Genomic DNA, 22,845 nt, shown 5'->3' with positions numbered 1-22,845 from the left:
AAGAGTTAGCACAAGAAAATTTTACTTATTCTTGGTTCCAATATAGGCAATTATTAGATAGATGGAAGATGGATTGTAAGGTGGGTTTTCTTAGAGAAGATGAAAACCTTATTAAGCAACTGAAGGATCAAAGACAAACCCACATTAAGAGAATTTATGGGGTTTTAGTTGAATTGGACTCAGAAACGGAACTAATTAAAGATTGTATGATTAGATGGGCGCAGAATTTTGGTGAGCCAGTTTCATTGGACACCTGGGAAACTATTTGGGTGAGAAATGTCAAATTTACTCAAGCACAGAACTTAAGGGAGAATTTTTATAAAATGTTTTATAGATGGCACCTTGATCCACAAAAAATGTCTTATATGTATCCTGACGTGCAACCCAAATGTTGGAGATGTGGTTATAAGGAGGCTTCCTATTATCATATTTGGTGGTCATGCAGAGAGATAAAAGCATTTTGGATTAAAATATGGTGGAATATCCAGAGAATTTTTAGAAGGAGGGTAAAATTTACTCCGCAATTATTTTTGTTAGGTATTGTTACAGATTGTGATACAAAGGAGGTTGTATTGATGTTAAACTTGATCACAGCCGCTAGGCTGTTAGTAGGACAATACTGGAAGAAGGAATCTTTGCCTACATTGCAGGAATGGTTTCTTAAAGTAGCTTATCTGGCAGAAATGGCAAAGATTTCGGCTTTCTTAAAGCAACAAACGCAAGAGAAGTTTTTTGCTGTTTGGGATAAATGGATAAAATTTATACAATTTAGATTGGGTATACAAAAATATTATATAGTTTTTTCATAAGTTTTATTTTCATATATATTATAGATAATTTTTTTATATATATAAATATAAAGTTTTTAATTTAATTTTTATTTTTATTTTTTAAGCCTATATTCTGCTCTGGGAAGCTCAGGGGGGGGGAAGGGAGGGTTTTTTTTTTTTTTTTTTGGGAGGGCTGGGGGATGGGGTTTTTTTTTTTTATTTAATATATGTATTGTTTAGTTTTATTTTTCTGTATATGTTGTCTTTTGTTTTGTATTATTTTTCCTTTTTTGTAAAATTTATAAAACTTTCAATTAAAAAAAAAAAAAAAAAAAAAAAATTGAAGAGCCATTCACTGTCATTTCTATTCAGCACTGCACATTGCATATATTTTAATTTTATTAGGAATATACATTATAATCCACGGTAATAATGGCTGAAACATGCAGCTCCATATACAAACTTTCCTGTTTCTGTAAACTTTTCAAATGGATATTAAATATAAACAACAGATATTAAATCTGCAAGTGATAGCAGTCTTAGTTATGGGGCATATAATAACATGTGTCCTCTGCAGCCTCATGTACAATATTTGAGTGTGACGTGTCAGAACTAATTTGTTTAGGCTAAAAGAATCACATTTACACATGTTGAATCCAAGGCTAATAGCTTTTCAACCAGTAAGTAAAAGCAGATGCAAATAAATTTCATATAGTATTTCATATGGCTACAAAAATAAATATATAACTCAGAGAAAATAAATGCGAAAGGTATTTCATAACTGCAAGAAGCTAATTCTAATCAGGAAAGCTGTAGGAAAAAGAATAAGACCAAATGGGTTTTGAGGGAGGGGGACAAATAGGGCTTTTGGTAAAGGTTGGTATCCTGTAAGACAGCTTTGGATGTCTAGGGTTCTGCTGCTCTTCTACTGCTCTGTTGGTGCTGTTGAGAAAAAAATCATGTTTGAAGACTGTCATTTTTCTATATGGTTCCAGACACTAAAGGTCCTTAGCTCTCTTTGCCAGCTCTCTTTTCAGCACCGGGTTTCTCCTGGTTTTCCTCTATAGGCACAGCTATCTGTATGTTTGCATGTATTTCTGTGTTTACTAGAATCTTGTGTCTATTTATCTGGGTGTAATTCCATTCATAATTGCAGGATTTACTTCTAAGAAAAAATACACAGCATTTGAGGACAGGTGAACACTTTTATGAGCACTTAGGTGTTTGTGAGATTCATTGAAATCAAAATCCATCCTCTAAGTGGACTTCTTTAGGAATGCAGGCACTTGGTTTGCTTCCAGCAAATAGGCTGTAGAGCTGTCAGTCAAAACCCAGCTATTCAATATTATTTCCAACATAACACATTTTAATCTAAAAAGAAAATAATAGAAGTAATGTATTCTTAGTAAAATGCTCTGTAAGAAGAGACATTTGTGCAGTAAATGTCTGCCTGGAAGCATCTTTGGCTGAAGCAAGGAACTCATGTTACATAAAATGCTTTTAGAGCAGCATTTTGAATATTGGTCACTCTCCCTTTTAAATATAACTTGATATAATTCTACAATTAATCAGAAAATATGGGACATTTCCATAACTAAAAAAATGAAGAAGCTAATATTTGTGATATAAAGATATTACAGGATGATTTATGTTATTTATTGATAATACAGAGCAGTTCTTACCCCCACAGTTTAAACATCACTAGGAAGATATAGATTAGCATTGGCAAACAGGATTAGATTATTTTAAATAGTTTAATAGTCATTCTATCTTCTTGAAACAACTAAGAATCTCTGTTCTAAGATTTTGATCAATGTATAGTTCTCAAACCAGACCAGTTACATTGGACTTTGACCAACATAAGCTTATTATGTTAGCATGTCGTAGGTTGAGAGAACAAATAATATATTTGCTGGACCTGATTATGTTTTTCATGCAAATGTGGCCTTCACAAAGACAGTTGTGATCTTAGACAATTTTATATATATTATCATAGAAACAGCTTATCTTAGTTTCACAGCATGGTAAAATATCCTTTAATTTCTTCAATTTTTTTCCTTCACTCTTACAGCTTTGTCCTTTCTCTACATTTGTTGCCTTCCCATTTTCTTTTTCCTCCCTTATTCTCGAATCTCTATTCTTCTCTATTGCAGCAAAACGATATCTATCAAAGTAATTGATGATGAGGAGTATGAGAAAAACAAGACCTTCTACATTGAAATTGGGGAGCCCCGTCTGGTGGAGATGAGTGAAAAGAAAGGTGGGGGATCGGCTATATGGGGCTGAGCCCTACCTATATGCACTTGTCTTGATGGATGCCTGGCACATCCCAACTCATAGATTGTCAAAACACACATTCCCATTATCTATGTAAAAGGGCAGAGAGCTGAGTCATTGACTAGAAGTATCATTGCTAGGGTATCCTAAATTCCATTAGCTGTCAAATTTAGGCATAGTTTTAGCCAAAGAGGAATCTAATTAAAACTGTCATATTCTCTGTCATAGAAGACCATCATTATTTAATCTATCTTTTACACAGTTTCAAAGACAACTTGAACAAAAACTGTTTGCTTTTGACTCAGTGCCATATAGTGAAAAGAATACTATGTGAAAGATTCAAATCGTTCTTCTACAGAGTAACCTCTGGCAAGTAACATTAGATCCATCTTTTTGTATTCATTCAAAGGAGGCCAAACATACTTCGATATGGGTTAGATAGTTATGCCTTCAGGTGCTGTAATGCATTCAAATATACCACAGGCAAAGTCTACCTCTCAGTTTGATGCACACAATGACCACATGTATTCATTCTTCATAAAATGCATGTCTGAAAAAGAGTGTGTCTCATATAAAGTTACTTCATAAGATAATTGTAATAAAATATGTTATTAGTTATTGAGATACAGTGAATACGAATGTAGCAAATGAATAGTCAAAAGCAAATTCATTGTCTTTCAAAACAATGATCAACACCACATTTGTTTTTCATGCCCATGGCAATACAGTTCCAGTATTAAATTCTTTAGGATGTACTTAACTATATTGATCACCAGGAAAATTTCCAGAACAGAGGCTTTCTGCTCTCTTACATACATAAAAGATAAGGATGTGTGGGTCAGAGTTCCCCCCATTATCATCACCATCAACCACCATCTCAGCTGGGTCAAACTTAAAGCATGTGTGTGCGTGTGTGTAACACCAACCATTTGTTTTGCCTTTGTCTTGTGTTCCCACAGGAAATTCATTACCCTTAGAATACTTGACCGTGAGGAATATGAGAAAGAGTGCAGTTTCTACCTTGTGCTTGAGGAACCAATATGGATACGAAGAAGAATGAAAGGTGTGAGAGTAAACCCAGGCACCTTACAAGAAACTGGGACCATTCCCTATGTGTGTCTCCCTCCTCTCACAACTTTCTTACTCAACTTCCACTTAATGTGTCATGACCTCTGTCAAGCTTAGCAGTTTTAATTTTGCATCTATCTCTTTCTCTTTTTTAAAAAAATAATTCTTGATGATTATTATGATCCACTTAAACATACCATGTAAATTATTTATATAATATATCTTGTGATATGGATGCAATAAAATCCCAATAATATGACCACTGCAGTTTTGTTTCTCAAAGGGCAAATTCTTTAGCGTCCTTTTAATTATTCCTCCAAATTATAAATCATTTGCAAACAGTAGACTAAAATATCCACAATGAAATGGATACTATATTCAGTATAGACTTGTACCTTTATTTCAGGTTTGTGCACATATATACATCTATAAGTCTGTTACAATCCCCTCTCAAGGATATTTTTAATTTTTCATTAAATATTTAGGGTTTTTTCTAAAAATGTAAATCTCTGCCAATATTCTGGAAATAGAGAGAATTCAATTCAATTAAAAATAAAACAATCAAATAAATTGCACAACAATTTAATATTATTAAGATGATTTTATTTATTCATATGAAACATTCCTAATCTACACTTTAGTTACAAAGTCTCCCAAAGGACTTTATAGATCAATCAAACTAGCTGGCTTCATATTGAATATGTTTGATTGATTCCAAAGCCCTCCCCTCCCCCTAAATGTTCTCCTTGTCTTTGAGGTGAATCAATTCTTATTCAAGGAATTTTTTGTTGCAGCTCAGTGTTAACAAGCCCTGCCAGGATGAAATATAGAAGCCAGCTCAAAATAAAATTTTATATGGAGCCTAGATACATTGTTTGGTTTAAAAGAAGTTGCATGATGGTCCTATCAGAACAGGCCATGATGGAGAGGAGAATAATGATTGATGTACCAACACATGTATTATCTTTAACTTATAATATCAGTTGATATTGTATTTTAAATATTTTCTTTCCCCATTGTCTATTCCTTGAGAATTATACACTTGATGCAGATATCATGTAAACACTTCACACTTAATGTGAGTATATCAGGCACATGTATAAATTTATTTTCATGCTTTGCCCACTTAGCTAAGGACAGAAGCCCACAGAGTTGCCTGCTACCTTAACTTGTGGATAGATAAACATAGCAAAATAGATATGTCCATTCTATCTATTAGATTACAAGGAAGCCTATACCACAAGTATACCCCAGTGTGTATATTGATGTGCCACATAGATTTCTCATCTAGTAAAGTTCCTTCAAAAAAACCTATGCATCTGTAACTGGATCTCTGTGGACATACTTTGCATACGTTTTTTCTGGAATAAAAATATTCTGCAGCAATTTAAAAAATGTTGAGACTGATTCCTGAACAAACATTTAATGCTAAGAACAAAAAAAAATGTGCTAACTGCTCCCAAAATATCCCTTAGGGCAGTGGTTCTCAACCTGTGGGTCGGGACCCCATTTGGGGTCAAACAACCATTTCACAGGGGTCGCCAAACAAGGCTGTCCGCCATTTTTTCCCCTTTTGTTTGGCCACGCCCCTGGCACCCGGTGATGTATAAGTGGTTGGGGGGTCACCACAACATGGGGAACTATATTATGGGGTCGCGGCATTAGAAAGGTTGAGAACCACTGCCTTAGGCATATTTTGCAAGAAATCAATTTCTTATTTTTTTTAAAAAAATTGTATTTAAATGAAAAAAAAACAAGAGTTATCTTGTTTTGGCTAAAGAAAATAGCTATGTATATATAATATTCATAATAAATCCTAAAGAATTGGGCTTGCAGTTTCCAGATTAAAAGGAAGCATTGATGCTGAAAATTCAATAGGCTCTCGGTTCAAAATGCATCTTAAATTATGGAGTGAATCTCCCTAGAATAGTTTGAAAAGCTTCCAGGAGATCTGCAAGCTCTCTTGAGCAGGAATCAGCTCTGTCTTATTCACAAGGCAACATGATATTTGGGAGAATTGAAGACTAGAAGACTTAATCTAGCCTTATTTTTTAAAAGCTTTTTTACCTGTCACATTACAATTCCAAACAGAGTCACACTTGATTAAGAAAATAGCTATGTTTTATACAGTGAGGATGTTCACAAAAATATGTTTCACCTAATAACTCTTTTGTTCCAACTGCAAATACAGAATCGTTGATATCAAACACAGTTGGATAATTATTTTTCTTTCAAATAATTGAAACCATTTTGAGAGCAGAATCCATGCTTTGAAATAAATATATTCATCCAACTTTTTTTCTCTGCTCAAATAGGTTCTACATATTAGCTCAAATCTTTGCCCAATCTATTGACCAGAGGCAACACTAAAATAAAAGAAATTGTTACTTTTCCCAGCTTGCCTCCAGATATTTTGGGCTATGACACTCCCAAACCTAATCTTCCAGGTGGTGGTTGCAGATGATAGCTGTACATTATATCTGGAGTGTAATACACTGAAGCTAGTGTAACTGTTGAAAAGAAAACCTCTGTTAACTTAGTTTTGGCTATCTTAAAAGCTACAATTTGTCTCCAGTTGTAGAAGTACATCACATTTTCATACACAAGTAAGTATATTTGAAAAACTGGAATGATTATAAGTGCTTAGAGTCAATAGTGCAGTTTAGTTTGAAATATTTGCTTGTCATCCAGGGATGCTTTCAAGCATATTAGAGAATATATACTGTTCACAAAAATAAAGGGAACACAAACGTATAGGATCCTATACATTTGTGTTCCCTTTATTTTTTTGAGCAGTATATTTTCAACTTTTTTCTCTAATCAAAGCACAAGACAAGAGCAAGCATTATCAATCAAAATACTTATGTTATTTCACATTTTTATTACATTCCTAGTGCATCGCTCCAACTGTGGTGTGTCCTTAGGCAGAAGTCTCTACCTTCTGTACTAAAGCTACCAGATCTGGGCTTCAAATATCCAGACCATGAAATGGCAGCAAATCACTATAGAGAAGCCTAATTCTCTGTTTCCAGTTAATCTGGATTTTTCAACCCACATATAGCAGCCCTATTCATTACAACCAAAGTCTTCCCCTTGTTAACTCAAGATGCACCTTTGTCCCTAAAAAGGATAAAGGCACATATAGGGCATTATAATTCCAGGCATAGGAATTATTTGATTGGCCTTTTTTTCTTAAGGAAAAAAAGGCAAATGCTCGCATATATCCATTGTGACATATTATTTCCTCAATCTCTGGCAGAGCTGTCAATGAACCAGAATTAAGATCCTTGCATATATCAAGAATGTGATCAAAAAGTTGGGAACACTGAATTAAAGATTTGTCTGTTACACGAAACGTAACAGTGCATTTAATATTTTCCCACAATTTCATAGCTTATTCCCATGAAACGTGTTTTTTCCATTATTTCTCATGCTGTTTTTCTTTGTAGTAATGGTATCCTGCAGCTTTGCAGTTCTGCGCTTTCTGGCCTCGTGGATCTGAGGCTTTTCTGTGGATGTCTTCTTTACTTTCATTGCTCATTTTTTTTCTTCTGTATTTGTCCTTCTGTGTCTTCTCCACAGCCCTGTTGTTGAATGAGCTTGGTAAGCACTGCATTTCTTGCATTTCTTTTCCATATGGGAGGGTCAATCAATGTATTTTATGTACATTATTTTTTCAATTTATTTCATGCTTTATTTTTCTCAAACAATTCAAAGAAGCCGTCCCCTTAAAGATTATTAAAACAATTTATGTCAGTTATTGAATGACAGTTTTTGCTTAAATTCATTCTCTGCATATACTGGCTTGAAAATGATCCTTCAGATTCAGTGTGCCTTTGACCTAAATCAAGGTAGGAAAGAACTGATAAAAAAAATAGAAGATACTACAACCTAGAACTAAGGAGAAACTTCCTGACAGTTAGAACAACTAACCAGTGGAACAACCTGCCTCCAGAAGCGGTGAATGCTCCAACACTGGAAGTTTTCAAGAAGAGACTGGACAGCCATTTGTCCGAAATGGTATAGGGTTTCCTACATGAGCAGGGGGTTGGACTGGATGACCTCCAAGGTCCCTTCCAACTTTACTATTATTATTATTATTATATTTGATCATAAGTTCTTACCCCCAAAGCTTGTTGCCAGAGCATAAATTAATCAGGCCAAAAATTCACATTGTATTCAGTCTTTCTTTTGGTACATTAATGAACTGCAAATGTCTCTTTTTAATTGTCTTATAGTTTGCAGCATGACATAATAGGTTCCTTTTTAAGCATTCCCTTTAAAATGGCTTTCGCCAGTTGAGTGTCAATAAATGTTTTGGACTACAACTTCCATGATACTTAACCAGATATCCTTGTTTATCCATGGCTATGTTGCATTCCTTGATGGCACTAGAGGGCCACTTTAAACAGTAAGGGAACAATCTATTTCCATATGTCTTTTCAAGGAAAAGTCGTTCCTGCATGTCTTTGGGACCTGCTACAGAAATAGCTCAAAAGAAAATTACTTTTTTATGATCATACAGTTATTTGTTTTGGTAAATGAAAATGAGAAATTCTGATCTTTTCAGGATATTTGCAACTGGACCTGAAGTATTTTCACATGCTAAATTCCACTTTTCAGAAACAATTTGGACATTCTTAGACAACCCCATAAAGGATACACATCTGTCGTAAAAAATAAATAAAACTTGACAAGAACAGTTCTCATCTATCCCTGTGACATTCACCTAGGATAGGTTTCCACACAATTCTACCATTCTTTATAAATAAACTTTCAACACATTGAGACAAAGGATAAACTAAGTTTTATTTAGAAATCTAAGCTCATTCAATATGTACAACTTTCTTATACCAGTCTTCTCCAAGCTGTCAGCCTTCAGTTTTATATAAAACTAATATCCATAAATCTATTTTGGCTGGCATTTACAGGAGCTAAGTCGAACACAAATGGACAGGTACAGTTGGGAAAGGCAATCTTACAACCTTAGCACAGTCAGGATATCTCCCTGAGTTTATATATCTCAGGCCTGTTTTTTACTGCATTGGAGTCAGATCACGTATTCATTCTCTTGAGAGAGAATAACAAAAGTAGGCTTCAGACATGCATATCCATCCCAAAAGGAGCTGCTTCATACAGTTGAATAGACATTATGACAACTGAATGTGAAGGAATCAAGAAAGTTTGGCATGATGCTGTAGGGAAAATGGAATATGTAATGGAATATTAAATGTTAACATCACGTCATATAGAGGCTTTTAGACATATTGTTTGAGATCCTTTTTATTTTGAGATCTCAGTACAGGCTTCTGCACCCAACATCCTCTAGGTGTACTTGATTATAGCATCACCTCCAACTAGGACACAGGCTGCAGGGGATGTGTACTGATATCCAGCACATGTGGAAGGTACCAGACTGATCTTTTGCATGAAAAATATGTATTTCCTGCTAATAAAATGCTTTTCTGTGAATTTTGAAAACAACCAAGGGAACATTTTTCAAAGGCAATGTATTTTTGTTTCAAATTTGATTATTATAGCCTCAACACATTTGAAGAAAAACAAGTTAGAGAAGATTATTCTCTAATTTCTAATCTTGCCTTTAACTATATGTTTCAACCAATTATGATTGACAAGGGTATGATTTTCTATTTTTCATTTGATGTTCATATTTGAGAAATTGACAAGCCATACAGATAAAAAATAAATATACTCTGAACATATTCCTATTAAGAAATATGTAATTAATATTTAGAGCAAAGCTTCAGTGATGTAAGTAATGCACAGTAAAACAATATATTAATTTCCTTTCTTTTCTCTCTGTTTTGGCATTCCTTTAGGTGGCTTCACAATTACAGGTATGGATTTTCAATTATTTTTCTGCTCAATTTCAATTTTATACAGCTGATCTTTTTTTACTATTATATCTAGCTATCAATTATTTGCTAGCAATATGTAGTGCCCCCAAAAAACTAGTGTTGTGTGATGGTCAAAATGTTGAGCGTCAACTAAAGAGACCTAAACGTAAGCCTACTTTCAGCTATCAAAGCTCAATGGGGGATTTTGAGCTAGTCACTCTAACTACCTCACAATATTGTTGGAGGGTTGAGGAAAAAAATTGAGGGAATATTATCAACAGGTCTCAGTTATTGACTATCTCATGCAGAAACCATTTGAAGTTATGACAGTGCTTAAAAAATGTTGTGACCAATCCTCATATTTATAACCATTGCAGCATACCACCATCATGTTATCATTCACGTGCTTCACAACTAGCATCCACTTTCACTTGTAACAAGCAGAGTTAATATTGAAGATGGAAGAAAATATAATTTGCAATCACATGATTTTTCACTTAGCAACCACATTGTTTCACTTAGCAACTGAAGGGAAAGTAAAGTTGTGAGCCCTATTGTTGTTAAGTGATTTTTTCAGCTCAGCATCCAAGTTGCTGATCTCACTAAGCAAAGACTACCTGTATTTCACTTTGTACTCTTTGTGGAATAATGAGATATACATCAAACAAATATAAAATAAAGTATCAGTGGCTAGCAATCAAAGCTGAGAGAAGTCTGTTGCCCCCATTACCTTATCTGTAGGCTTTGAATGGGCTTCTGGTTGGCCATTGTTTATAAAACATAGGATAGTGAACAAGATGGCCTTTTTGCCTGATCCAACTGGAACTCTGTTTTGGTGTTAAGAAAACTAGTTTAATCTCTGACCTTTCAAAGATTAATATATAGCAAGACTTCCAAAAGTGTTGCAGTTCATCTTCTTGGGGACCAAGTGCAAAATTTCAGACTAGTTAATCAAAGATTTACTCTAATATCACCCTTCACAAAAAGTCAAAAGATATATTTTGTAACATCAAACAAACCTATCTATAACACAGGAAGAAAGCTAAGCTAGCCCACTGAGGACTTCTGTTGCGAGAGTCCTATTAAAATGTATGAGGGCGTGTTCATTTCTTTGGAGGTTGCATAAAACAATCTCCTTATTAACTTTTGTGTTTTGAACAAAAATGTTACAATATTCTGCATTTCAATCTACTTAGATTTAAAATATGAGCTTTTATTTTGGATAAAGGGAAGAGTATATAGCTGATTGTAGGATTGGAGTGGATCTTGAATACCTGGCTTCAGAAGCATCACAGGTCCTTTCTCAACCCTGGGAAAAAGCCAAAGAGCTTTTATAAATCAGAACTATACAGCCATCATATTAAAGCTATAGTGAATGTAGATTCAGCTAACAGATGTATTGGAAGTTGTCATTCTATATTATGTTTGTTAACATCTTGGCTTGTTCTTGTCATTGCTTTTATAATTAAGGGAAATGTTTGAATGGTAAGATAAATCTTGATTTCTTTCATATCCACATTCTAAGTAACTAGCACTTTTTGATTATGAGAGCATTCTCACAAACCTAACATCACATGTTTCATGCTAATAAGTTTATACTTTAAAAAAAAAACAATTATTTCCTGAGAATTACTTGAAGGCTTAACTTGAGAAACTAGATGATGGTGTGTTTTAAGATACTTCCAGTCTGCTAACAACAAGGCTCCAAACATTACAACCAGCAAAATATGTGACTGAAGTTGCTAAGGTATCCTCAAAGTACTTGGTACCAAATTATGTTCAGCTGTATTTTTCATTACATTTTATTTTTTAGAAAGTTTACATTTAGTCATCTAGATTTCTTTTCCCACTATTTTAAATAAATAAAATAAAAATCCCACTATTCTGCTGCAATGTGTACTCACCACAGCTGTAAGAGAGTTCAGATGCAAGACACAGAAATAAACCATCTGAGACTTCCTATGTCCAGTATTCAGAAAACCACATACAGACCAATGAGTGACCCTTAGCCTGACTTTGGGCTAATCACTCTCTGTCAGCCCAGCCCACATCACAGGGTTGTTGTTGTATGGGGGAAAGGAGAAGGGAGGAATATTAGGTATGTTCACCTTGAGTCATTTATAAAAATAATAAAAGCAGGAAATAAATAAATCCCTTGCTTTTCCTAGAAGTTGTGCAGATGAAGCAGAGAAAAGAAAACTGGATATATATTTTTGAAGGACAGGATAAAAATATGAATAAATGCTTAAATAGCAATATCAGCTGCCCAGCTAGTGCCTGGAATAAATTGTCATTCATCTTATATCTTATATGCCATTGACAAAGCACTTAATTTTAATTGGGGTAAATGATAAATTGCTGTTGAGTTCTATAAGGAATCATTTGTATGGATGCTCAGGGACTCCATACTCAGTTAGATTGAGCTCTGAATTAATGATAAGTTTTTTGAAAAATGTTGCTGATGCAAATATTTGTGATGCAGAGAAAATATGCAAATATAGCAGGAAAAAATATCAAATATCTGCTTTGACTTTGAAAATATTTCTCTCGGGACCAAGAGGGGAAAAAGTTTGCAATATCCAGTAACAGTTGTTATTTGTCCTAAATATATCATTTGTACAATCATTGATATGAACCACATTAAATATTGTTACGAAAAATCTTTTTACCGAATAATTTAAAACAAATTATATGTACAGAGAAGACTGTCAGAAGTATTAAGGCACACATATGTTGATTTGGAAATATCAAATTAAAGTAAGTTGAACACATATTCTCTTAAACTGTGATGCAACTTTTAATGAGTTTGACTTCTTTTTGAGCTTCTGTCACCATCTTTTCCAGAATTTAACTCTCTGCACTATTGCAAAGTGGATTTTTTTCTATTGATCCTTATCAACAAAACTTAACAACAAACAGCTTTACCCTTATCACTGAAGGAGCCTTCTTTCCTCATCATTGTACTTCTATCTGTGTTTGGCAGTAAAGGCTCTTTTTTACATCCTCTTCATTTTTACAAGGACTGCTGAAACACTTGCCAATTAGCAAAACTTGACATGTCTTACCTAACCCTAAAAGTTTTTGGCTTAGCAACACAGGCATTCATCCATGATTGGGTGTAGTGAAAAAGCTCTGTGTAAAAACAGGAATCAGGTTTTATCCATCGGAAGAACAAAGTATTTAATAAAGTAAAATCAAATTGAGACTTTGTTTTCTGGTTCCTTAAGATATAAAGAATATCTCACAATGCCATGTTCACGTGTCATAGATTTGATAACCAAATCATGAATTATATTTGGGAATTCATTGGGAGATTACTGATCAGAAGGTGATCGTTGAAGGATTGACAAAGACTAGTAACTCATTCTTTGTTTCTGAAAATGTAAGAAGGCAAAAAATGTGTTACTTGCAGTCTTCTGTATGGTACATGATTCCAGTTCCCAATATCTCTGAGGGGCCATGCTGGTTGTCTCAGATGGAAGTTTGAGTTCCATAGCATGAGTTATTTCACAGATTTTCCAGAAGGTCTGTAGTGAGCATTTATGTTTGCCATAACCTTGAGTGAAGTAGAAATTACAGTTTACTATCTTAGTAGATTTCTCTAACAGAACCTAACTCCATTAACAAACTATTGAAACCCAGTTCAGCCAATTGACATGAATTATTTTTGCCATTTTGTCAGGCAAGCCTGTCTTCAGGAAAGTTCATGCTAGAGACCATCCCCTTCCTTCTACTGTAATCAACATTCAAGGTATTCAACTGTGCTAGTCTCCCACTCCAATAGATAATGTGAAACCAATAATTTGCATGCATTGGTGTGGGATACAGGGAAGGTGTATTTAAGGTGGGAAAGGAAAGGTAGGATTTAACTTATTTTAATATATCTTTGACAAACAATTACTCAATCAGTCCCCATCAGTTCTATCCCATTTCAGAGGACAAAATAGAGCCTCTTTCTTCAGACTTCCTTTGCATCTTGTTCTATTTTAGGTGATCTTCCAGGATGTGAAACATGAAATACCTTTTTCTTATGGTAGTTAATATCAGGCCTTGGATCAGCCTTGTCCAAAGGATTCTACTGCCTTTGTCAGTCTGCCCGATCCTTTGTTCACCCATAGATGTTGTTACTCTGAAGCTGTCTAGCCAAGTGTCCATCATTCAAATCTTCCATAACAATAAGAGAACAGTAGTCAGGGATTCTCTTTCTATACCATCCTTCTCATGTGCCAGAGTTTCTTGCCATTTTTAAAATTATTCTTTATCTATATTTAAAATTAAACTTTGTGATGAGGGGAATGCTTCAGCAACTCAGTAATTCAGTAACTTATTATAGCTGATGATAGAGATAAAACCTTTTGCTGCATCTGTGCTGGATCCCTCTGCCAAACTTTGTCCTGTGCAAAAATCAGTTCTGACCATTCAGTTTCATGGAGCTTCTCCCTTATTGTCTCTCACTAGAACATCTGGTGCACTCACTTTCAACAAAACAAAAATCAGATTACTTCCACCCATCTCCCCTCCCCTCCATTGACATTGTCTTGGATTCATTCAAATTAACAAATTACTTCTCATTGTTTTTAAGCACCAATCAAGTAGCATTACCACTTTTCAAATTCACTTTTATCACAAAACAAAAAGAAAATGAGAGGGAGAGGAAAATAAAATTCAAGGGTTTGGTTTTAAGCAAAGAATTAAATTCCGTCCTAGCAAGAGGAACTGTGCATTCAAAGATATGAATAGGGTTGCCAGATGTCCCTTTCTAAGAGTTGAAAGGAAGGGGCTCCTTTATTAGAGTTCTTTATGTCAAATCATCCGAAAGCTAGAAATATAAGAAAAGCTCCTTAGAGCCCTAAAGTAGCATTATTACCCAACCAAAGAAGTAATTAAAATTCCTTCTGTTGACACTTAGACATCAGGCAATAAGAGACTTTCCTAAAATACAGGAGCCACAAATATGTGTTTTTATAATACTTTGTATAATAAATAGGCGATTAACAGGGCAATTAACCAAATAGTGAAAACAGATTGCCAGTTATCAAGCTTATACTGATTGAAAATACCCCAAATTTCAATTTAACTTTGCATTATGTCAATCAAATGCTGATGTTCAGCTGGACAAATATATAGAACATATAGGCAACCGAATTCCACAGATTGCAGTACAAAGCAAATGTACTGCATTCATTCTTCTTTAATTTATTCCATCCCTGTGGATTCCCATTTCCCCAAAATAATCTTGACCACAGGGTTTACCTGCCCAAGGTAACTTCCTATCTTTATTAATACCTGCTCATCTCTGGCAAAGTCCATGACTGGTTGTGTGATCTGTATGGATATTGGCTAGTCTGTCTCATGTAACCCAATTCTCCCCATCTGTTAAACTGTGGAATCCTCAAATGAGCCTTTTAAGAGAGAGCTAGATATTGTGTGCTTTCAACTTGTCAGTACCACAGAATAGAGATTTGGAGGGGAGGAGCACTGAATAAAATTTATGAAGTTTAATTGTGCTTCTTCCAGTTATTACAGTAGCTCTGCTCAGACATTAAATTTCACCTGTTATATGGAGTACTTCCATTTGGCTAAAGAATGGAGCCCTGCATGTAACCCTGCCTCTTTCTCTCCCAGATCTTTGCATATTTAATTGGATGCCTGAACTGGAGGTATATTTCTCTGCCTGATTAAAGACCCTATTAAACCAAGGCCCCAGAACATACAGAAGGGTCTAGGACAATTTGCCATGACCAACTCTTCACGGCCATTTCATCATGGCCATCTCGCCACGGGATAACTCAGTGTAAATTAGCTTGACTAGCATACAAGCAAACAAGAATACCACTTTCTTCAGAGCTTCAGCTTACTGGAGGGGAAAGGGTGTGGCCTCAGGTGTACGACCTGTTCAGCATCCAATATGAGCTTTCTACCTGTTTAACAAATATATATTATATTATCACAGTCATAAATATATTATGGATGCCTCATTTGTTTAAACAATGAAAACAATCCACTAATTTCAACATTTCCCTGGTATTTTGTAGCAATTTCATTAATTTATAAATAGCAAGCAATGTAAGAATCATAGGATTAATGTCCCAGCAGATACCACCATCGTTGACTTCTTAGGAGACACAACCCCACCTATAATTGAGGCAGAGAAGAATTCAGGTATCTGTGTGTCTCTTTAAATGAAGGATGGAAACCTGTAACCCCAGAGCTACTAGCAACCCCAAAGTCCTTATTTGCCACCCGCTAGAACAGTGGTTCTCAACCTGTGGGTTGGGACCCCATTTGGGGTCGAACGACCATTTCACGGGGGTCGCCAAACAACACAGTCTGCCATTTTTTTCCCTTTTCCTTAGCTGTGCTACTCCCTTTTATTCTATTGGCTTTTGAAAGCCAATAGAATAGACTCTCTTGAATAGAGTCTAATTCTATTGGCTTTCAAAAGCCAATAGGAATTGTCCAGGCTGTCTCTGCCCTGCTGAGCCCGCCAAAAGTCCCATTCTGCAAACAGTGCTGCACCAGTTGAGTAGTCCTCGACTTACAACCAGTTGAGTAGTCCTCAACTTACGACCGGTTGGGGGGTCGCGGCATTAAAAAGGTTGAGAACCACTGCTCTAGAACCTTAATATACCATTGATTTTTGTCAGAACAGTCACCAAAAATTAATAATAAAAAATTGCTTCCATTATAAAGTGAGAAATATGCAGAAACTGTAGTATAAAACTTAAATAAGTTTTATTTTTTTAAATCAATATTGATTTTATTGATTGATTTTTATTGATTAATTTTTTATATTATAAATCACCCAGAGTCACTGTAACAGTAAGACAGCATAAAAAATTAATAATCAGTGAAAATAAGAATAAATGATGGAGACCTTTCCAGGCCTTTTGTTCCAGCCAATATATGTTATGATATCAGAGGCCACAATAAAAATAATAATAAAAAAGAGGTATGGATTATATTCCAAGAGAGACAAACTATGAGGAAAAAAGAAAGATGTCACATTAGGATACAGATACACCTACAATAATAGTTTGAGAAAGATTGAGATTAACGTGAACACAATATATGTTGTTTCTCACTTCGCCAGGAATATTAAACTCAAATGTGATGATGTTCTGTTGAGCCTAATTTCCTCTGTTTTCACATAATCAAGGAAAGGAGTACTATAGATTGTCATTTATATGTACAAATCTAAATACATGTTCTTTGGGGAGAGGACAGGGTTCCTTGCCATATTTGGGTAGAAGGCAATAAAGAGGTGCCAAAAACTCTTTGTCTTATCATGGTTATAAAAACTAAGTTGTTATTAGGAGTTGCAGCTAAATGGCAATTGTCAGACAATCCTAACAGGACAAAATGGCTCTATGAACCTGGAAACACATGAGCTAATATTGACCAAAGATATTTCTTTATATTTCTCTTGTGGATATGTTGTCTACTTTTGCTTGAACACCAATCCGTCAGTCTAAAATACTTGCTCATCACTTTGCAATTTCAAAGTTGCTACTTGCTGTATAAAAATTCCTAACTATTCTATGGTGCCCAGAAAAATTGCGTTTTCATTGTAAACATCATTTTCTTTTTCTGCCCTTCTTACCTTTTGCTTCTTATTTCATATATTTTGTTCCTTTTTTTAAAAGGACTTTTTAGGAATGTGCGATTGACAACAATATACACACTGGGGTTACTACTGAGTCTGTGCTCAATTGGAAGACATAGTTCATTTCATTATCAGACAAATACTCACACAGCAGGCAAACATCAGCATCTGTTACAATCATATATTTCATATTTAGGCACACCCTTAATTAAGAGTAGATCTGTTTAAAAGCAACTACATTAGGTAGTGTGTCACATTGACCTGTGAATCCCTAGGCTGATCTTTCCTTTCTGTTTCCCAATTGCAAAGAGCAACTCAAAGAGTCCCCTTCTAAATTGTGATTCCCTTAAAAAGCACAAGGGAGAAAAGGAAGAACTTCTTTGACATGCAGAGGAGGTGTGAACATGATATAATTTCCTGATACTTCCAGGTAAACTATCTGGAAGAGCAAACTTCAATCCTTACCATGCAGGAGGCTGTCCTGGTGGAATATTCCTGTAACAGTGGTCTGCCTGCTTTTGCCAGTATGTTGGAGGATAAACAGGAGCTGGCTGCAGAAAAGGGAATAGATTCATCATCCCTCAACTGGTTCTTTTTGTCTTCTCCATCTCCAGAGGAGAACGAAGAGAAGCAGCCTCTGACAAGCAAAGAGGAGGAAGAACGCCGCATTGCTGAAATGGGGCGCCCCATCCTGGGGGAGCACACAAAGCTAGAAGTGATTATTGAAGAGTCCTACGAGTTCAAGGTATAGTATGGAGACATCTAAAGTCATTATTACCATTAATTTAACGTATTTAATTCAGGCACCATCTGACAACAAACAGCTATTAAGTTATTATAGCTCTATTCCATATCTGTCCTGTGGTAACCTAGGATTATATTTTTGTAGGGATTCCCCCCCACACACACACACACATACAAACTGGGCCCGTGCAATTAGAATTTTGTTCTGAGAAAAGGCAAATTGTGCAATTCATAAAAATTATAGAGTTGAAATAATTTGGCTAATTTTCTGATGTTTTTATTTATTATGTATTATTTATTATGTTGCAGCATCTATTTTAAAGAAGGGTAACAATGTATTCTGCAGGAAATTTTATTTCACTAAACTTTGCCAGCTCACCTTTAAGAACTAGATTTTTAAGTCATCAAATATATTCATAGGCAGATAAATGGCAGCCAGAGCCATGTTCTTTTTTTCCTTTCTTTTCTTTCTTTCTTTCTTTCTTTCTTTCTTTCTTTCTTTCTTTCTTTCTTTCTTTCTTTCTTTCTCCCTTCTTTCCTTCCTTCTCTCTCTTTCCTTTCTGCCTTTCTGCCTATTTACGTATTTCAATGATATTATGTAAAAATGAGTTTGAATAAGAAAATTACACACAGTTCTCAGATTGTATAAATGATTTCTGTCAGGTGCAAGAAAACAGGAGCGAGGATACGGTTCAAAAGTACTACAAGTTTATTCCATGCAATCTCAGCACAAGAATCTGATCTACTAACTGTCAAGACAAATTTATTTATTTATTATTTGGGGAAATACCTGACTCCCTTGTCCACAACTCGTCCGGGTCCCTGGTTGCGGCCTGGAATGAGGCAGCGTCTGGGGCCCTGGATCGAATTGCGCCTTTGCGACCTCTCTGTGGTGGTGGTCCCCGGAGGGCGCCTTGGTTTACTGAGGAGCTCTGGGAGATGAAGCGCCACAAGAGACGTCTAGAGCGACGTTGGAGGGCCAGTAACTCTGAATCTGACCGATCACTATTAAGAGCCTATCTTAGGACTTATTTAGTGGCGATAAGGGCAGCAAAGCGTGTTCACTTTTCCGCACTTATTGCGTCCGCAGAATCTCGCCCGGCCGCCTTGTTTAGGGTGACCCGCTCCCTTCTTAAAGTGGAGGAGGCGGATGAACCCTTGCAGGGGAGAGCTGAGGAGTTTGTTCAGTTTCTTTCGGACAAAATCGCTCAGATTCAGAGAGACCTGGACTCCGACTGGGCAGTGCCAGCCGAGTTGCCGGGGGCTGGTCTTAGTCATGTTATCTGGAGCGAGTTTGAGCCTGTGACCTCTGATGAAGTGGACAAGGCCGTGAGGGCAAAGAATGCCGCCACCTGTTTATTGGACCCGTGCCCCTCCTGGCTGGTTTCTGCCAGTAGGGAGGTGACACGAGGCTGGCTCCAGGCAATAATCTATGCCTCCTTGATGGAGGGGTCTTTCCCGCAACCTTTAAAGGAAGCGGTGGTGAGGCCCCTCCTCAAGAAGCCTTCCCTGGACCCAGATGTTTTGAAGAACTTTCATCCTGTCTCCAACCTCCCCTTTGTGGGGAAGGTTGTAGAGAAGGTGGTGGCGTCCCAACTCTTGCGATCCTTGGATGAAACGAATTATCTGGACCCTTTTCAATCTGGTTTCAGGCCCGGCTACAGCACTGAGACTGCTTTGGTCGCACTGACCAATGACCTCTGGCGAGCCCGGGATAGGGGTCATTCCTCTATCTTGGTGCTTCTTGACCTCTCAGCGGCTTTCGATACCATTGACCATGGTATCCTTCTGCGTCGTCTCGGAGAGGTGGGGGTGGGTGGCACTGTATTGCGGTGGTTCTCCTCCTACCTCTCTGACAGGTCGCAGTCGGTGTTGGCGGGCGGACAGAGATCGACCCCTAGGCACCTCGATTATGGGGTGCCTCAGGGCTCGGTCCTGTCCCCCCTCCTTTTTAACATCTACATGAAACCGCTGGGTGAGATCAGTCGGCGACACGGGGTGAGGTATCATCAGTACGCTGATGATACCCAATTGTATATCTCCACCCCGTGTCCTTTCAGTGAAGCAGTCGACGTGATGTGCCGGTGCCTGGAAGATGTGAGGGTCTGGATGGGGGTGAACAGGCTTAGACTCAACCCTGACAAGAACGAGTGGCTCTGGGTCTTGCCTCCCAAAGGTCAACTGGATGGTCCATCTTTAGTCCTGGGGGGGGCAAATTTACCTCCCTCAGTGCAGGCACGCAACTTGGGTGTCCTCCTGGACTCACAGCTAAATTTGGAACAACATCTATCGGCTGTGGCCAGTGGGATCTTTGCCCAGGTTCGCCTGGTGCACCAGTTGCGGCCTTATTTGGACCGGGAGGCTTTAGTCATGGTCACTCACACCCTTGTCACCTCAAGACTGGATTACTGTAATGCGCTCTACATGGGGCTACCCTTGAAGAGTGTTCGGAGGCTGCAGTTGGTTCAGAATGCAGCCACGAGAGCAATTGTGGGTGCGCCAAGGTACACCCATGTGTCACCTATCCTCCGCAAGCTGCACTGGCTTCCTGTGGGTCTCTGGACGCAATTCAAGGTGTTGGTTATCACCTTTAAAGCCCTTCATGGCATAGGACCAGGTTACTTATAGGACCGCATACTGCCGCATAGTTCCCAGAGACCGGTGAGATCCCAAAGATTGGGCCTCCTTCAGGTCCCGTTGGCCAGACAATGTCGGCTGGCGGGCCCTCGGGGAAGGGCCTTTTCTGTGGTGGCTCCGACCTGGTGGAATCAACTTCCCCCCGAGGTTCGAACAACTCCCACCCTGCCGGCCTTTAAGAAAGCCGTTAAAACTCTCCTGTTCCGGCAGTCCTGGGGCTGATGTCCCCGGGGGGGGGGTGGGATATGATCGGACTTGCGGTATGATTGTATTATTTTATTGTTTTATTGTTAGATGATTGTTTTAATTTTGTACGCCGCCCCGAGTCCTTTGGGATTGGGCGGCATATAAATAAAATTAAATAAATAAATAAGTCAAGGCAAATGGACTTCAAGTGTGTGTGGGGTCTCTTTTGGTGGTGTATAGACTCCAAACTGATGGTGTATTTGGTCACCTCCTACATCTTCAGATAAAAACATTACATACAGACTTTAAATGTAAAAAAATCATGATTTTTTTTTTTAATAGCATAGGTGCTTTATCCTTTCTTTTTATCCTATGGATCAAGTGGTTAAGTTTGAGATAATACCTAACTTCTTACTGAATCAACTTTTCAATTAAAGGAGAATATGAATGCACATCTAATCTAGCACATTAAGCACAATGCCATATTGACTATTTAAAACAGAAGCACCATATTATTTACATAATTAATAATTATTAGAAATCTAAAATTAAATTTGATTTTCTTTTATTTGCATCCCCTGAAGATAATTTTAAATTAGATATTAAAATTTTATACCATTCTGTATTCATTTCATTATACAGGAATTATATAGGAATCACCGACATAAGCAATCCTTTTTTAGTTCTTTTATTATTTGTTTTATGCAGCTTAGCCAAAATATTCTCTTGTCAATTCCCTTCGAGAGTAATTTTGAAAGGTTGCAGGCAACCTCACTGAACTTAAATCATGGTGTAGCTCAAATTAATCATTAGTAAAGAAAATGAAGTATGCATGATTATATATTTCATATTCAATTTTATAATATTATGAGGTGCATTGGCTTGAAAGCAAAGTTTGTATAACTCTGCTCTATAAGCATATCTCAAGGTTATTCAATGTATAAGAGATCGGTAAAAGTTGTAAATGTCCAGTTTAGCTGTAGTAAAGCAAATATGTCAGTTAAATGCAGTTTTATGAAGTATTAATTTATTTTCAGAGATACATCAGTGTGTCAGGAGTTTCTACATGGCACCTTTATGACTATTTTTTAAGTTGTCTTTTTTTTATCCCCAGTTTAATCAATTCAGGGAAGAAATAGGTGAGGCAATGCTCTGGCCCCTGTAAAATTACGTTTCCTCGCTATGCATAGTAGATTGGTCTGAATGAGGTTTCAGTGCAAAAGAAGCTTATAAAATAAACTAGATAAGCTGTTATATAAGGGGATCCCTATGGTTAGGTGATCAAAATCCAGGCATTTGGTAACGGTTGCAGCATCCTAGAGATACTTGATTGCCATTTGTGACCTTCCCAGCCAGTTTCTGACAAGCAAAGTCAATGGAAGAACCTGGGCTCACTTAATGAAGTGAATAGTGTTAAGTTCATGAGTCACTTAACCATTGCAGCGATTTGCTTAACAACTGTGGCAAAAAGGTCATAAAATTGGGCATAACTCACTTAACTGCCTTGCTTAGCAGTGGAAATTCTGGTCCCAATTTCATAAACTGAGCACTATCTATAGTAGCATCAATTTGTATTTGATCATTTGTCCAGTTATCATAAACATCCAGGGACTTCATGATGGCGGATTCATGGAATGTCATGCAGGCAAATTATGTGGGAGGAATGGATCATTCACCCTTTCTTGGCTATCTTTTTCTT

General features: G+C 36.8%; 1 protein-coding gene across 10 annotated transcripts in view; it reads left to right on the top strand.

Annotated features, from left to right (window-relative positions):
* Positions 1-22,845, top strand: part of SLC8A1 (solute carrier family 8 member A1) — a 295,009-nt gene that overhangs the window by 230,677 nt on the left and 41,487 nt on the right. For 5 of the 10 annotated variants that reach the window (XM_039320931.1, XM_039320933.1, XM_039320934.1 and 2 more), the window contains 6 exons: positions 2,924-3,030; positions 7,698-7,718; positions 9,956-9,973; positions 11,444-11,458; positions 13,656-13,724; positions 18,194-18,324. In XM_039320931.1, the coding sequence (XP_039176865.1) occupies positions 2,924-3,030; positions 7,698-7,718; positions 9,956-9,973; positions 11,444-11,458; positions 13,656-13,724; positions 18,194-18,324 (361 nt within the window). Of the gene's footprint in view, positions 1-2,923; positions 3,031-4,006; positions 4,111-7,697; positions 7,719-9,955; positions 9,974-11,443; positions 11,459-13,655; positions 13,725-18,193; positions 18,325-22,845 lie in introns of all 10 variants that reach the window. The other 5 variants (XM_039320937.1, XM_039320936.1, XM_039320939.1 and 2 more) reach the window with 5 other exon arrangements.

This window comes from Crotalus tigris, unplaced genomic scaffold (assembly GCF_016545835.1).
Source record: "Crotalus tigris isolate CLP2741 ecotype Arizona unplaced genomic scaffold, ASM1654583v1 scf7180000023713.2527936, whole genome shotgun sequence".
In the NCBI taxonomy this organism is placed as follows: domain Eukaryota; kingdom Metazoa; phylum Chordata; class Lepidosauria; order Squamata; family Viperidae; genus Crotalus; species Crotalus tigris.
The sequence above is the reverse complement of the archived record's forward strand: the minus strand, read 5'-3'. Positions and strand labels throughout refer to the sequence as shown.